At 30.9% G+C, this 18073-nt stretch overlaps 2 protein-coding genes and 2 long non-coding RNA genes across 8 annotated transcripts in view; 2 read left to right on the top strand and 2 right to left on the bottom strand.

The window, feature by feature from the left end:
* LOC136998428 (uncharacterized) overlaps positions 1-3255 on the top strand; it is a 34264-nt gene extending 31009 nt beyond the window's left edge. For 2 of the 4 annotated variants that reach the window (XR_010889002.1, XM_067351024.1), the window contains 5 exons: positions 789-1005; positions 1380-1640; positions 2215-2362; positions 2734-2896; positions 2969-3255. Coding sequence is in view for 3 of the 4 variants with exons in the window: in XM_067351024.1 (XP_067207125.1) it covers positions 953-1005; positions 1380-1640; positions 2215-2362; positions 2734-2896; positions 2969-3057 (714 nt within the window). In the remaining variant the exon portion in view is untranslated. Of the gene's footprint in view, positions 1-788; positions 1006-1222; positions 1641-2214; positions 2363-2733; positions 2897-2968 lie in introns of all 4 variants that reach the window. The other 2 variants (XM_067351023.1, XM_067351022.1) reach the window with 2 other exon arrangements.
* Positions 1-8087, bottom strand: part of LOC105674694 (uncharacterized) — a 36778-nt gene extending 28691 nt beyond the window's left edge. The window contains exon 1 of one of the 2 annotated variants that reach the window (XM_012371201.2): positions 7464-8087. In XM_012371201.2, the coding sequence (XP_012226624.1) occupies positions 7464-7654 (191 nt within the window). In that variant the 5' untranslated portion in view covers positions 7655-8087. The remainder of the gene's footprint in view (positions 1-7463) is intronic. The other variant, XM_012371199.2, reaches the window with a different exon arrangement.
* A 186-nt stretch (positions 8088-8273) lies between these two features.
* Positions 8274-8878, top strand: LOC136998432 (uncharacterized). The gene is made up of 2 exons (XR_010889006.1): positions 8274-8496; positions 8704-8878. It is a non-coding gene; the product is annotated as an uncharacterized lncRNA (long non-coding RNA).
* A 1656-nt stretch (positions 8879-10534) lies between these two features.
* LOC105674689 (uncharacterized) lies at positions 10535-16698 on the bottom strand. Its single transcript, XR_010889005.1, has 3 exons — positions 15915-16698; positions 15464-15817; positions 10535-11042 (listed from the first exon to the last, which is right to left on the bottom strand). It is a non-coding gene; the product is annotated as an uncharacterized lncRNA (long non-coding RNA).
* Between the last annotated feature and the right edge of the window lie 1375 nt (positions 16699-18073).

The following is an 18073-nucleotide window of genomic DNA, read 5'->3' as shown; positions in this document are numbered from 1 at the left end:
TTGCGTAAAAAATATTTTACAATGTGAAAATAATTTTTTTATTGTTATTAAAAAATTTCTGCGAGTAACAGATTTTAACAATATTGGCATCAACTTATCCTCCGTCGGTATTTACAAGTGTTCTAGATTAGCTCATGATTATGATATTATTCTATTAAAAAATATCAAAGCTAAATATTTTAAAATGCCTTATTTTAGTTGTCTTTCTAATAATGAAGTAATACAAGATAATATAATAAAAGACGAATTTATCGTTGCAGTAATGCTATAAAATAAAGAAAAATTTTCTTTTTTTATTGATTATCAATAATATATAATAATAATATATATAATAATAATATATATTATTAATAATATATATAATAATATATAATAATACATTAATTATATATATATAATTATAAAGTATGGTATTTATGTATATAAATAACAATAAACTTTGTTATCAAAAGTGATTATAAACATTTTTTGCATAAAAAAATTGTCACATTACATATCACATCGATCATTTTAAAATATTTAAAGGTAATTGTATATGTATGTACATTTTATACTTTTCATGTATGTATTTTCACGTCGTTAACAAACTTATTTCGCAAGAATTTGATACATGTTGCTTGTTTAAATCTTTATATAGCGTGATGAATATTGCGCTCAAAATATTGTGCTTATTAAAATATTGTGGGAATTTTTTACAATTACAGTTACTGTTACAGAAAAAGTATTATTACTATTTTATGTTTATCTTGACAATATTAATGTTTAGATTATTTTTGTCTTGTTTTTAGATCCATACATCGTCCAAAAAGATTATGTAAAAAACCACATCGATTCGAAACTACTTCGAGCGAAGAAGGAGTAAAGGTTAAAAAAAAATCTAAGTATATTAATGAAGAAAAAGCAAAGAAAAAAGTTTCATCTACTTTACAAGATATCCATAATGTTATGAATAATGAAAATGTGCCGTGTAATTCTAATTTCAATAAGGATTCAAACTGTACAAGGGTACGCATTATGTCTGATAAGACCTATCAAAATACTCCATACACACTAACGTATAATCAAAAACATGGATTATCATATCACCCAATACCTCTTACTGGACAAAATGTTTCTAATAATACTGGACAAAATGTTTCTAATAATACTGGACAAAATGCAGCAGACAATTTTACAGAAAATGCACAGCAACAGACTATTAACAACTTTCAATCATTTAAAGCGAATAATGCAACAAGTATATCACCACAACAATCTGGCATTAATGGAAACAGTTTTCATCATATAACTCAAGAATTAAACAGAAATTTAATGAAGAATAACATACAACATAAAGAAGTTTCGGAAAATATTACATCATCACCCATTTATCCACATAGTATTCCTTTGGAGAATGAGATGCAGTTGCTACACAATTTACAACCATGTTGTCAACCTGTATCAAATGTTGAAAATGCAAATTCATTAGTGCAAGAATCATATCACATACAAGAATTGGGAAATACCGTATCAATTGAACCACTTCAAAAAGTTATACCATCACATCAAATACAATTGGAAAATAATGCACCAATAGCAAGAGAAAAAAATGAAATATCGCAAGTAATTGAAATACTTCACGACTTACAGCATAAAATGCAGTACGTATATAATTTCTTATTTAAACTAAAATTGAAAATAGATAATAACTCTGTTTTGAATAATATATATTTACTTTCTCTCTAAAAGTTTTTAATAAATAGTTCATAAAAATTTTTAAACGTTACAAGTTTGCTTCTGAGCAAAAATTTGTAAAATATATTTGAAAAAATATGACTAAATAAGTAATGAAATATTCTTTTTTTATTCTGAATGATTCTAAATAAAGGAATGCAAGAATAACTAACATATTTTGAACATTATTATCGTTTTGATATCATTGATTGGTTTCAGAATATATGCTTCTAATTATACTTTATTAATATGTTTACTACGTTATATATATAATTTTTTTTAAACATTTCTCAATTTGAAACTTCTCATAATCTATAATATTTTTGATTTTTGTTCTCAGAAAAACATATACTTGTTTCATTCAATCTATTTAAAAGTTTTGATGAATATGAAATATTAATCATTAAAACAATTAGATGGACTATTACCGTTAAATATTTATCTTAGTATTTTCACACACATTGTTTATTAATATTACTAATTATAATCAATTAATTTCAGAAGAACAAATGAACGATTGAATACAATAGAGCGAAAAATCGATTGCAACGTTATTAATATAATTCCTACAAAGCCGCGAATTCTTCCATTTTCGACAATAGAAGCAATACAAATGTTTACAAAGGATAACGCCGTTTATGAAGAAGTTGTAAATATTAAATTAATTCATATTTAATATACACATATATATATAAGAAATTGCTTTATAGATGTATATTTCAATTTATATTATGTAATAATTTGTATATCTTCAGAATTTGTTTTATACCTCGACAGTTTTGAATCGTTAATCGTGTTAGAATCAGTTTTAATTAATATTGTATTTATTTATTTTTAATGTTTATTTTCTAAATGACTCTATCATCGTATTCGAAAATAACTTTATTACAGATCGAAACGTTTGCGGAATTATTCTTTTACACATATACATAATTCAGAATATTAAATAGCATGTAACTAACTTATCTCTTTATTGATTAACCTTTTTTACTTTTATTGCAATAATTTGTATGTTTATAGGTACAGTACTTTAAATTTTTAAACTGCATAACATTAAAAGATAGCGTGCATCAATGTATAAAAGAAGCTTTAACGATGCAAGTAGCCGGACAAATGACATGGTGGGGAATTAATGATATTAAATTCCCATTCTATAATACAATTTTATGTCAAGCGATTTACCGTATGTATATTTGTGTATATTTGTTAGTCCACTGTGTGTACAATATTGATTATAATATTGATTATTTTTCAGAAGCCGTAGCGTCAAATAGGTATTATCCTAAACCAACTAGAGAAGAATTCCAAAAAAATATCGTCGCATCCTTGAAAATTGCCAAATAACGATTCCGGAATGCCAGAGGTAGACATCCAGGTGTACAAGGAAATCGGAGAAATTTGCAGGCAACTACAGATGCATTATATAATGATGATAACGACGGGGATAATAGAAATTCAGAAAATGATGATAACGACGGGGATAATAGAAATTCAGAAAATGAACATAACGTTACAGACGTAGAAAATGACAGCAATGAAAATGAGCACTCATCAAATGATTCATAAAGTTATCTTTATCTTAAAGTTATCTTTTCGGTTTCTTTTATGTTGTTAACGTGCATTCTTATTTTCGGTTTCTTTTATGTTGTTAACGTGCATTCTTATTTTCATAAATATATTTTATATAAAAAATGCGTAGATACAAATATTCATTTATATAGTGTTGGATTGGCCAATAAGTGTGTTATTTTTTTTGTAAAGTGTTTGGAAAGTCTAATTTAATTTTGTAAGGACACTTATTATTTAATTGGGTAGCAATAAAATATATAATAGCTATAAAAATTTTATTTTCCCAGAATATGGGCAATCATTGGGCTTGTTCGTTTTAGCTACACTGGGGTTGCTCTGGGTCTGCTCTACACAGGATAATACAGGACAGATAAATAGTTTGTCTTGTATTATCTTGTTTAGAGCAGACCCAGAGCTGCCCCAGTGCAGCTAAAACGAACAAGCCCATTAATAAAGAAAATTCTAAAAGAATGTTGAAAAGATACTTTTTAAATAAACTTTTGAATCCAATTATATAATTATGGTTAATTATTGTGAAGCATAACCTTGATAGCCTACCAAAATCTTACCAGTATATTGATTGTGTCATGCAACATAATAAAAATTACAAAAATGAGCAAATTTATGCATCTGTATGCAATGAATGCATCTGTAATTTAGGAGTCGATTTTGTATTCTGTATTCATGCAATGTAGTAAAAATTACAAAAAGTAAGCAATTTTATTACTTATTAAACAATAAGATTATATACTTTTTAGTAAATTTTCTTTTTAGTAATTTTTTTTATTTCTGTAATTTTCACTACATTTCATGATACAGAATTGACTCTCAAATCACAGATACATTAATAAATTTGCTCATTTTAGTAATTTTCACTATATATATTGCATGATACACAATCAATGTCTCAGATGAGTCTTTTTTTAACGGCAACGGTTTCCTTCAAATTGTCGTCAGATTATTAGCAACTAATGGAATTAAGATTTTAGGTGGAAACTATTTCCGTCATGTTGCCATATGATTTCCAACAATCTATTATATGACTGATTCGTAAGAAGGCAACTGTTGCCATCAAGTTGCTTGTAACTGTTCCTAGCAATAAAAATCGACAATCCAATAGACAAAATCGGAAGCCGCTTTCCTCAATATTGAAGGCAACTTTATTAAAGCAATTTCAAGCAAATTAATAGCAACTTGCGGGCAACTTGCTATCTGGGTATATGTTCTAAGCTCAGGACACATAGCTCTCTCTTCTGCTCAGTGGAATTAGCCCCACTCCTTCAAGGCATTCCTCAATGGCTTAGATTACATTGATTGTTTAGTACGCGTACCAAGTACTAAATCTGCTTCTTTGATTGGTGTACAGTTTACATTAAACGATTTATATCTATCGGAGAAGCAGATTTAGTACTTGGTTCGCGTACTAAACAATCGATGTAAACCAGCGCTTGGAATTAGTTGCACATTTCGGGCCGATTCCCGAGACGACGCCTTCTGTTTCCCCATTACCACCCGGCCGCTGGCGGCCGAGCCGCCGATAGCTCTGGCTCAGGAGCGTTTTATATAACAAATAGGTTGGGTTGTTGAGGCGCCTCTCAGAACATAGTAATATTTTCTTTGCTACATAAATAATGTTTATTTTAATTAATAATTGAATATATATATAATGTATTAATGAAAATAAACATTATTTATGTAGCGAAGAAAATGTTACGATTTCCTGAGAAATGCCGAAACAATTCAGCCTATTTCTAATATAAAACGCTCCTGAGACAGAGTTATCGGCGGCTCGGCCGCCAGCGGTCGAGCGATAGTGGGGGAACAGGAGGCGTCATCTCGAGAATTGACCCGAAATGTGCAACTAATTCCGAGCGCTGATGTAAACTAAGCCAGTATGCTATATAGCTCAATGGTTCTGCCGGCTGACGAGTCGCGTTGGAGGGAAAGCGTTCGACGGAGGGATCGGCTCGCGAACCTAACCACATTTCATTAGCCCTGTTCTAGAATAATGTTCGAAATTAGTTGAGCCAGCCGATATCCGTGGTTAACACGTTCTTTTTTCTTCTTACCGTGCGTGCCTCAGCCGCTATGGCCAGCGATGCCGACATGTTTTTTTTTGTGTGGTTTTTCCAGTAAGCTACTCCTGAAGATTGAAAACAAAAAATAACGAATTCTTAATTAAAAAAAATAAAATATGAAAAAGATTAGATTTTCTTGACTTTTTATGGTCGGTATTTATAGTCCGTTCTTATTCCAAGATTATTTTAAGTACTGTCTTAAAATACTAATATGGCTTTCTGATTAGTTTATAGGCCGATATTCATAATCGTTTCTCATATTTAAGATCGTCTTAAGTCGTCGTCATCGTCGTCTTAAAGCCGGTTTATGCTTCGGTCTTAATCTTAATCTTAAGAGTTGATAACGTAGAATGCCATAAGGGCGTTTATACTTCCCTAGTCTTAATCTTAGTCTTAATCTTAATCTTGGAAAGATCCCATCTTTTAACTTTAGTCCCTAATGTCCTAAGGCCGGGCCAATGAGGTAAGTCTGACGTCCGACGCAGCACGAAACCGCGCGAAATAATGGTTTTCGATTTTTGTAAAATACGAAAATGAGTGATGCTGATTTAATTGAATGTGTCCAACAATTCGATGTTGTTTGGAATAAAAAAAATCCAAATTATAAAAATAAATTAGTGGTTAGGTTTTGTTACATTTGCACATGCGTAGTCCGAATTTCCAGGGAAGCATAAACGAGTCCTTAAGATTAAGTTAAGACTAAAACTAAGATTAAGATTAAGATCGAAGCATAAACCAGCCATTAAAAGCCGGGTCTACAATGAGTCGGTAGTCGGTAGTCGGTAGTCTTAAGTCACAATCGGTGAGTGAAAAGCGAGTCTACAACGAGTCGGAAGGGTAGTCGGTAAGTCGTAATCGGTGAGTTAGTAGAGTTGGCCAACAGCCAACTTTTTTTTTTTTTTTTAACGACACCGACTACCGATTTTCTTACAACTGGCCAATCAAACGCCTCGACGTTCTAGGCATGCATGCCTCACGTGTTTATGTGTGTTAATCAATGGGCTTGTTCGTTTTAGCTACACTGGGGCTGCTCTGGGTCTGCTCTACACAGGATAATACAGGACAAATAAATAGTTTGTCCTGTATTATCTTGTTTAGAGCAGACCCAGAGCTGCCCCAGTGCAGCTAAAACGAACAAGCCCAATGTGTGTTTATCAAAATGAATCTGGACGACCTAGAGATAATTAAAATTGTGCAGGCAAATTCTTGCCTGTACGCAAAATATGTGAAAACATATAAAAATATAGATAAAAAACATTGTTGGGAGCAAGTAGGTGCTACTAAAATCTGTTTTCCTATTGGTCCAGCTGAGAGACTCGCTTTACGACTAGCGACTCATTGTGGATGCGAAAAATTGATAGAGTCACCGACTTAGGTTAAGACTTACGACTTCCGATTTCCGATTACCGACTACCGACTCATTGTAGACCCGGCTTAAGATATTAATATGGCTTTCTGATTAGTTTATAGGTCGATATTCATAGTCGTTTCTTATATTTAAGATCGTCTTAAGACGTCGTCATCGTCGTCTTAAGATACTAATTTGGCTTTTTGATTGGTTCATAGCATTTTAAGACAATACTTAAGGCAATCTTAATTATAAGAACGGACTATGAATACCGCCCTACGAATACCGCCCTATGACTAAAAAAAAAGAAAAAAAAATTTGCGTTAGCAATAGTACCTCTTGGGCAACGCGGAAATATATTGAAATATTTCAACATAATAAATTTAAAAATAAAAAAATATTTTTAATGAATTTTAATAAATTTTTATAAATTTCATTAATCAAGAGAGAAAAACCCACTCATTGTTGAATAGTGTTGTTCCTTACGCTCGGCGCTAGTTCTAGCAGTTGCGGCGCAGGCGATAATGGAAAATTCACACTGCGTCCGATGTCAAGAAATTTTAGCTAGATATTTTATTGTCTAGAAAATAAGCTTTATTATTGGATATCGGACGTCGTACGTCGGACATCGGACATTATGAATCCTTCATAAGAGAAAAGAAGGTGTCAACTATGAAAATCTGCTAAAATGCTCAACTAATTCCGAGCTGTTCTAGAATAAATAGAAATATAAATAAAGACTTTATATAACTTACCGTTCACCAAATTTTTTCGATTTCTGATTCGTGATACTGACAAACAAATGTTTACTTTTTTTATTTAATGTATGCTTTGCCACCTTATTAAATTGTCTGCACACCATACTAATTTGTGATAAAGTATATATATCACAGAAATTGAAAATTATTTCTAATAGCTCGTTTGGCAAAATATATGAATCAGACATATTTGTGTTCTTAATTGAACGTTACCACGTGAAAATATGAATATTATAATCGGTATGTTCACTGCACTGAACTGAAAGTTACCCGGCAAACGATAAAACGACTGGACAAATGTGGCTCTAGTTTCGACTATAATTTAACACTCAGAGCACCGCGTGCACTGTAGCAAAATGTCCGTTACCCGTTGGAATTGAACCACGTGCTCCGATTGGTGTAACTCCGACTGTATTAAATGAATATCAGGAGTACGAATTAACTTCTATATTATCAGAATGATAAATGATCTTTATTGCAAAATGCAGAATACACTTAATATTAGTTAACCGCACGCGAAACTAGATTTAATTCACCGACGACTCTATTTCGACTGATCCTAATGCCGGCTCCGAACAGAGTGCCGTTTTACATGTGGCTCCGGAAAAAGAAGCCGGTCTCATATATTCGAAGATGTTCTAGATCGTTCGCCGCATCCGGCTTCGTACGGAAGCATCGACTGATCGTATCGTTCGAGTTTCGATATATCGCATGTCGAAGTATTGCTGGCAGCCAATTGCTGGTGCCGCCTGTCGGTTGACTATCGAAAAGTCTTGGGGTGAAATCAGATGATACGGAAAAGAGCTGTGGAACGAAGAGTGCGTCATTGAGACAGCCAATCACAGCTATTCCGTACGATTGTATTCCGCAAGTCTTATTCCCTCAGTTCACATGATACGGAATAAGGAATTGAAAGATCTCCGCCTAGTTTTAATCGACGACGAACGGCATGAAACGGCTGGACAAAATCCGTCTAGTCTCCCGAGAATATCTTGTAACGGGCGGAGCACCGCGTACGCTAATTCAAAATGTCCGTTAAGCGTAGCTAAATTTTAAATAAAGATTTTAAAATTAAAGAAAACATAACCTTTAAAAACTGTTTTTTTTTTATTTCAAAATATTTATCATTAAATTACTATACGCAGATAAACTTTTTCATAATTTATAACATTATATGTTATTTTCAAAGCGCTATAATTATAAAAATGTTTGTTTACTTAAATTTTATTTTTTGCAGTGCGTTATTGGATTCCTTATTCCGTATCATGTGAACTGAGGGAACTAGGCTTGCGGAATACAATCGTATGGAATAGCTGTCCTTGGTTGCTGCATCGAAGCATCAACTGAACATTTTGGAGTTTTTAGTGAGATTTCTTGTATAGATTTTTTAATAAAGTTAAATTTTCATTTAATCATGGACAGTGAATTAAATATGGTCACAGAATATATAGCACAGTTATTAAAGGTATATTTAAGAACTCCTATGTTAAATTATAAAAAAGAAAAAATAAGATTAACTTTGCTAAAATTATTGGCATTACACACGGTCTTGTCAGAGCATAAAAAATCTAAAAAAAGTATATGGGTAAGACCCATTTATACTGTTGAGCAGCGAACGCTACAAGGCGATATCGACAATTTAATCAAGCTGCTTGAAACAAGTGATCCTGCTTTGTATTTTAATTATTTAAGAATGGATGTAAGCACCTTTTATTTCTTCTACCATAACCAAATTGTTTGAATACGCCATCATTGATTATTTAATAACAAAAATATTTACATAAGTATTTGAATGAACGACTCTAATGACGCACTCTTCACTCCGCAGCAGTTCCGCAACCTAGTTCCGTACAGAACTAATGCAGAACATACGGAATAGTTGTGATTGGCTGTCTCAATAACGCACTCTCCGTTCCGCAGCTCTTTTTTGTATCATCTAATTTCACCCTTACAGAACGCTATACTTTTTTTATTTTTAAAGTGGAATGTCTTCAGCTTAAGATCTGCTATTCGGCACAACCCTGGTGAAAAAACATCTCATAATTTCCTAGAAAATTTTTAGAATTTTTCATAATTTTATTTTATGAAAAATTCTGAGAAAAAATTTCTTATTTATTCATATTTTTAAAACATTTTTTAGAAAATTATAAGAAATCTCAGAATATTTTCCATTTATATATATATATATATATCTATATATATAATATTTATGTACTACAAATACATGAAATTTATAGCTAGAATTTTGTTTTAAATTTGTGTGAAGATTATGTAAAATGGGCATTATATATTATAACTCGATATAATTTTAATTGATAGAATTATTATTACAACAAATTAAATAATAAATAAAATGTTACTAGTAAAAATATTTTGTATATATATTATATGCTAGCACTAATGACGAACCACTTTATTAATTTTAAACTTTGCTGCGACTTAATAATAATTTTATTAATTAGTTAAAATTATTTCATGTTATAATAGTTTAGTTTTTGTTCTACATACACACAAACAAAGCAAATACATGCACGGTTATACTTATCGGTTTTGTGGTATCTTCGATTCTCGATAACAAGTATTTTGCACTTTCTTTTATTAATATTTAATAATATTAATATTATTGCACGAAACTAATACAACCACGTTGTGACATGCTACAACCATGGAAGTATACAAATATATAGAAAGCCGCACAAGGCTTTTGTTAGAGTCCGGGACACCGAGTTACATCATGCTTAGCCAATCAAAAACTTTTCCAAAAGTAACAAAATAAAATGCGATTGGCTGTCGTAGTGAATATATGAACATGCGGTAAAATCAAATATGTTAACCTCATTAGTGTACACTCGCATACGTCGCATCTTTTCTATACCACAATTTTTCTAATTGCATTATTTGACAATAAATTTTATTAAAAAATTAATTACACACGATATACATCAAAAAGAACTATAAAAAAATATGCTTACGTATAAAAATTATATGATAGAGGAAAGGCTATTAAATTTAAAAAATGATCCATTGATGCATTGGAATGATACAAAGAAACATATATTCGCAAATAATAATTTTGAGAATTTTTTACTACCAGAAAACTTTTACACATAATAAATTTGCAAAGGTCAACGCAAAATTATTTTTCTGTCACTAAACAGTATACGATAACATCAATTTTTCGTCACGCGGAAAATACGTGACCATTTCGAGTCAAAATAAAGTCATTTTGACTTTTTCTTGATTTTAGTGTGTTCCTTGGGTAGTTGAATCCGACGTGACGGCGCTAGGCAGGAACTGGCTCTCTAATTGGGCGAACCATAATTTTGGTTCCTCCGGCCAAAATGGTGGTACTCGCACCGATACTCTGCCGATTTGCCCAGGTTCTCAATACTTAGTATTGGTCAATAGTAAATTGACTACTTGAATACTTTTTTGGGGAAATACTAAGTATTCAATACTAAGTATTTCCCAAAAAAAGTATTCAAGTAGTCAATTTACTATTGACCAATACTAAGTATTGAGAACTCAATACTTATTTTCCGTAAGGGAACTGATAGCTAGAGAACGCCTTACACCCTGTAAAGACTTACGTCTTCCATAACGTTTCAACAGACGTTAAAAATTGCGTTTAAAGCATTAATATTTGGCAATCATACTTAGTTCACAAGTGTTCCCCCCCGATTTGATTCTCCTTGAAATATGTCGTAAAACATACAATTTGAGGAGACACGTATTTTTTTATAGCGGCCCTATTTCAAATTTAAGGGGTAAAACACCCCTTTGAAAAAAAACGGTTTTTTTCTTTGTGTGTAACTATTACCAAAACCGTAGGAGATACAAAAAAATGTTTTAAATAGAAGTTGTATGGCTTGTAACAGGCTTTATAACTGTGTAGTTGGATTTAAAAAAAATGTTATTTTTTTTAATTTACCCCCACCCCTTGTTATTATTTTTTCGAGTTTCAAAATTTTTGTAATGACAAAAGTTGTAGCATTTTTTACGCTGAATTCAACCATATATGATTTTATTATGTTCCGAAATCGCATCTTTCAAAAATGAATCATCAGTATCACACTCTATGCGTCGCGCTGCATGACGCATCGTTTATACCGCACTTGTGTTGTGCATAGTCGCAAAATAAATATAAAAATGACATGTTATTACATGTTTGAGAAAGAAAAGTTAACTAAAATTGTTGCTAAAGCATCCGTTCCACATTACACTCTTATAGATAATCGCCCGGTAAAAAATTTCTCATATATAATCATGTAGCATTTAATAGAGTTATACAATATTTTACATAATTGTGTAAAAATATGTATAATTATACATGACGAAATATAAAACGTTATATATATATATATATAAATGGAGCGACTGCAGTATAGAATTACATGTAAGTACTTTTTATACATACTTATATATAATGTCCACAATATTTTATATATAATTATATATGAATCTCTGTTAGTCTAATATATGATTATGTATAAGTCTTGCATCATGTATAAACATATATAAGTAAGAAGCAAATTTCAGATATAGTCATACGCAATTGTATATGATTTTGTATAAACGAGAAATTCTGGCTAATTGTGTCACTTTTTCCTTAATTTCACTTAATGCCTTGATTTAAAAATATTTTACTTTTCTAAAAGTTTCTATACCTTTTTCTCATCGCGCGCGTGCATGCAAGAGAGGAATATAAACAAAATAAAATAAAAAAACACTATTTTACATTTATAAGAAATATATGTTATTTATTGTATTTCTAAATAATATGAGAAAAATAAATAACATGAGATATAAATACATTTTATGAATGATACAAATAGTTCGAAAATTAGTGCTTGGGGTATTTAAAGAAGAGATTTTTAAGAAAGGACCTCATCAAGTCACTCTTACTGCCCATACAGCACAGAACATTGCAATTACATTGCAGCAATGTTACAATCTTGCAAGTTGCAATGTAATATTGTTGAGACATTATTGCAACCTGTAATTGTAATATTTCATGAGAATGTGACAGCAACATTCCAGTAACATTGCAATAGCAATATTCGGTAATTGCTAGTTCGTTCGTTTACCGCTATGCGACGCGCGTTGCAAAATCTATCTCGTATTTAAGTTTTAGTCATGATAATTATATGAAACTTGCAAAGAGTGGCTAGTAAGATTAAAGACATAGTAATTATTTTTATCAGTTTAATTTTTCTGATACGACCTCAACACAGGGAATTCAGATATTGAACTGATTGTTCAAAAATTGGACAGATAAATGTCCGAATAAATAAAAATATATGCAACATTATTCTAAGATTGCAATAACAATGCATTATTGCAAATTCATTACATTGCAATATTACTGTAATTTTTCGTTACAATCTTCCTAAAAGCGGACATTTTAACGTTGCTGCAATCCCACAGCAATGATGCAACAATATTTTGCAGTGAATTTGCAATATTGCAACATTGCGATGAAAGATTGATGCAATGTGTATGCAATCTTTGTGTACTGTATGAGTATATATATATATATATATGATGTGATGTATGTATGATTATGTACTTTATGTTTGCGCAATAAAAACACAACAAAATAAAACAAGAAAATGTATATTTACTCATACACACCTTTATATAATCATATATAAATATATATATTCATATTCATTTATATATAGGTGTATCTATTTATGTATGGACAAATTCGGTATATAATTTTGTATAATTAGATATGTACTATTTTTGTCTAATTATGTATGAGAAATTTTTTACCGGGCGCTGCATTTCGTGCGCAGCGCGTTGTCATATACAAGTTAGCTATCAGCGCATATCACACTTTGAAATTTTGCTTGTAGTGACCACGGGAAAATAATTTATGAAACGAAAACAGTGAATGAATCATTCTATTCAACATATATATCTACCTTGACTCTACCTTCTTGGCCCGACTTGACTGACAATGAAATAAAATATAAAATTTTGTACAGTTTACTCTTTTTCAATAATTTTAATATACTGCAATTCTACATACTAATGCATTCCACTAAATTACTACGATACTTTTAAACTATAAGGTATATAAAATGTATATTATAAGTATAATTATAATATATAAAATAAGCTTATATATATGTATATATAATTATATATATATATATACAATATATATTATAATTATATTTATGATATACATTTTATATTTCAAGATTTTATATACCATAGTTTAAAAAAGTCGTAGTAATTTAATAGAATGTAATAGTATGTAGAATATATCGCAGTATATTAAAACTATTGAAAAAGAGTAAACTGTACAGAATTTTATGTTTCAATTCATTGTCAGTCAAGTCGGGCCAAGAGGGTAGAGTCAAGGTGGATATATGTTGAATAGATTGATTCATTCACTGTTTTCGTTTCATAAATTATTTTCCCGTAGTTACTACAAGCGAAACTTCAAAGTGTAATATGCGCTGATAGCAAACTTGTATATGACAACGCGCTGCGCACGAAATGCAGCGATTATCTATAAGAGTGTAATGTGGACGGAATGCTTTAGCAACAATTTTAGTTAACTTTTCTTCCTCAAATATGTGATAACATGTTATTTTTATATTTATTTAACGACTATTGCGCAACACAAGTGCGGTATAAGCGATGCGTCATGCAGCGCGACGCATATAGTGTGATACTGATGATTCATTTTTGAAAGATGCGATTTCGGAACATAATAAAATCATATATGGTTGGATTCAGCGTAAAAAATGCTACAACTTTTGTCATTACAAAAATTTTGAAATTCGAAAAAATAATAACAAGGGGTGGAGGTAAATTAAAAAAATTACATTTTTTGAAAATTTAACTACACAGTTATAAAGCCTATTACAAGCCATACAACTTCTATTTAAAACATTTTTTTGTATCTCCTATGGTTTTAGCGATAGTTACACACAAAGAAAAAACCCGTTTTTTTCAAAGGGGTGTTTCACCCCTTAAATTTGAGGTAGGGCCGCTATAAAAAAATATGTGTCTCTTCAAATTGTATGTTTTACAACATATTTCAAGGAGAATCAAATCGGGGGGGGACACTTGTGAACGTTTCCTTGTTAGTGGGGAGTCAATAGGCGTTAACTTACAAAAACCTATCGAAATGTGCAGATCGTGTCGAGCGTTCTAAAGAATGCATTCTCGAAAAAAAGCAAAATTCTTTGTTAAAATTGCACGATATGAAAGATATAGAAAAATATTTTATACTTTACTGTAAAAAATTACTGACTGACAATTCAGACGAAAGTGTTTGAAGTTTTCTTACAGTCACATTGTCTGAATTTTCGGACAGAATATTGTCTGAATTTCTAGCCACAGTTGTCTGAATATTTCTAATCTCAATGCTTGAATATTCAGACACTTTTGTCAGAATTTCTAGCCAGTTGTCTGAATATTTCTAATTTTAATATCTGAACATTTAGACACTTTTGTCTGAATTTCTAACCAGTTGTATAAATATTTCTTGATCTCGTCTATATATTCAGTTATTTTTGTCATAATTTCTAGTTCATAGTCTAAATATATCTGTTTTAAATGTCTAAATATTTGGACACTTAAATTTGAATTTCTATCCACCTGTTATTAGGTCTGTCTTTTTATTGCTGAACTGCTGCACTAGTTCAGACGTTCAGAGTTTATTTTTTTCTTTTGTGGAAAATTAAACTAGTTCTGAAAGTACTACAATCTGTAAAGTTTTTGAACAGACCATACTCGTACTGTACAGGTGCACTGATATTGAAATCCAGAGACTTATCATGAAATAATGCCTTTAAAGTCTCTGAAATAGGCACAAAATGGAAGAATTCACCTTTTGGTAAGGGCTTCTTCTTAGGCCACACAAAATGAAAATGTGACTTGTAAAACTCTTTTTGCGAGTAAATAATTTGCAGTTCTTTAAAGTTAGTAGAGTATGAATTATCTGAAAAAACATCTTTTACAATTTTATTCACCTGTGAGAAAGATATGCCTTCTTCTTGCAAATGCCTTTTTAATCTCCTCTTAACTTTTTCCTGCTCATGTACAGTTAGAGTCTTCAGCTCCTCAACAATACATTGAATAGTAGTTTCCGGAATAAAGTATTCACATTCAAGTTTGAGATAGAAGGTAGCCAAAGCGTTAATGAATGAATCGCGCTTATTATAATCTTCATCATTATCATTTTCATCGCTAGTATTTTTGGGTCTTGTGAAATCTTCATCTTCCTCTCTATGATCTGTGTTTTCAGAATTTACTTCCATCGTTAATGTTCATGTCAACTGTAGTTGGAACTAAAATCTGACATTTATGATATTTCGTCAAATGTCCTGAAAATAAATTTACTCTATCATACTTCTTGTTGCAAGTATTATAAGAGCAAGTTACTTCTAATCCATTAATCATATGCTTTTTAAGATGATTAACTAAAACTTTGTAACTGTCAACTTGTTTCCTGCATATTCCTACAGTGCACACAAATCTTGCTTCATTGTTGGACACACAGGTTATACTTTTGTCTTCCAATCTGCTGACGTAGATTTTGTGTGATCGTATAAGATGAGAGTGGAAGCTAGTCTCAGTTGAAAATCCTGATTTGCAACTATGGTATCAGCAACGGTAGATAGAAGTGAGATAACGATGACATTTCCGATGCCTCTGGTGACTCTTAAGATTTTGAGCTTCGTAGTTACAAAAGTCAGAGGCGATCTAACGTGTGCTGGCGATGTAAAATTAGAAAAGCCAGAGGCGATATAACGTGTGCTGGCGATGTAGAAATAGAAAAGCCAGAGGCGATCTAAGATATCCTGGCGATGTACACTCAAAAAAATATTTCGCTGATGTAGTTAGATTTCTAGATATCGCAACAAGAATGTATCGCTATTTTTCGTATCTGTGAAAACATTGTTTGTCACATATAGAATTTATAGCAGTAATGTTCTAGCAATAGCTTCTGAAAAATTTAGGTACCATTGCTAAATGTTATTCATTGCATGATCTAACACGTGATTGATCTTATATAGATAGCCGCTTTAGAGAAACTTTCTTTTTAAAGTTCACAAACAATACAGATATATATTCTGTTTCTGTCATCTAAACTGATTAAGTAATTACATATGCAATATCACAACAGTTGCTAATCATTTATCTGTTTTAGTTAATTTTTTACACCTAGAAAATTTTAGCTATTATTGCAAGATCATTTTTTTGAGTGTACACTATAATAGCTAAAATTTTCTAGGTGTAAAAAATTAACTAAAACAGATAAATGATTAGCAACTGTTGTGATATTGCATATGTAATTACTTAATCAGTTTAGATGACAGAAACAGAATATATATCTGTATTGTTTGTGAACTTTAAAAAGAAAGTTTCTCTAAAGCGGCTATCTATATAAGATCAATCACGTGTTAGATCATGCAATGAATAACATTTAGCAATGGTACCTAAATTTTTCAGAAGCTATTGCTAGAACATTACTGCTATAAATTCTATATGTGACAAACAATGTTTTCACAGATACGAAAAATAGCGATACATTCTTGTTGCGATATCTAGAAATCTAACTACATCAGCGAAATATTTTTTTGAGTGTAGAATTAGAAAAGCCAGAGGCGATCTAACGTGTGCTGGTGATATAGAAATAGAAAAGCCAGAGGCGATCTAACATATCCTAGCGACGTAGAATTAGAGAAGTCAGAGGCGGTCTATCGTGAGTTGACAATTTTTAATAAATATAGTCGGAGGTGATCTAACGTCAGCTGACAGTTTAGAAAAAAGAGAGCCAAAGACGATTTATTCGAGAGTTGGCAAATTGTAAGAAATATTGTCAGAAGCGATCTACCGTGAGCTGACAATTTTTAATAAATATAGTCGGAGGCGATCTAACGTCAACTGACAGTTTAGAAAAAAGAGAGCTAAAGACGATTTATTCGTGAGCTGGCAAATTGTAAGAAATATTGTCACAGGCGATCTATCGTGAGTTAACGAATTTTATGGAATATACATATATAATATTATTTAAGTTTATTATAAATAAATTTTGATTATCATTTTTTTATTGCTTATTAACAAGGAAAGAAGATAAATTTGGCATAAAAATATAACGACTGGTTAGAATAAATTCTTTTATTATATTATAACAGTATACACGAATTCTTGCTTTATAAATCATTTTCTTTATTATTTCAACAATATCAAAGGTGTTCCAATGGATAATCGGAACGATTATCATCACCGATTTATTTAAAAAAATTCATATTTTGTGTAACTTTACAGAAAATTATATACAGGGGTATCTTCAATTTTTCCAAGTAATTATGTTTTAAACTATGGGTTGTTAAAAAAAGAAAAAATGCATTTCATCAAAACAGCTTGACTCTGAAAAGAATAATTTATGATGAGCATGATTTTATATTTGCAAACAATTCCGCTTATATAACAAAGTTACATCGATTATAAAATCTTGTGCCATTCCATGCCAAATAAATTATCTTTGATGTGATACATTTTTAACTACCACTAGTCTCAGAAATTATCACGTGGAAAGATTAAGATATTTCGTATTTATTTATATATAATCTTCA

This window comes from Linepithema humile, chromosome 3, assembly GCF_040581485.1.
Source record: "Linepithema humile isolate Giens D197 chromosome 3, Lhum_UNIL_v1.0, whole genome shotgun sequence".
NCBI classification, from domain to species: domain Eukaryota; kingdom Metazoa; phylum Arthropoda; class Insecta; order Hymenoptera; family Formicidae; genus Linepithema; species Linepithema humile.
Note: the sequence above shows the minus strand (reverse complement) of the source record. Positions and strands in the feature narration are given on the sequence as shown.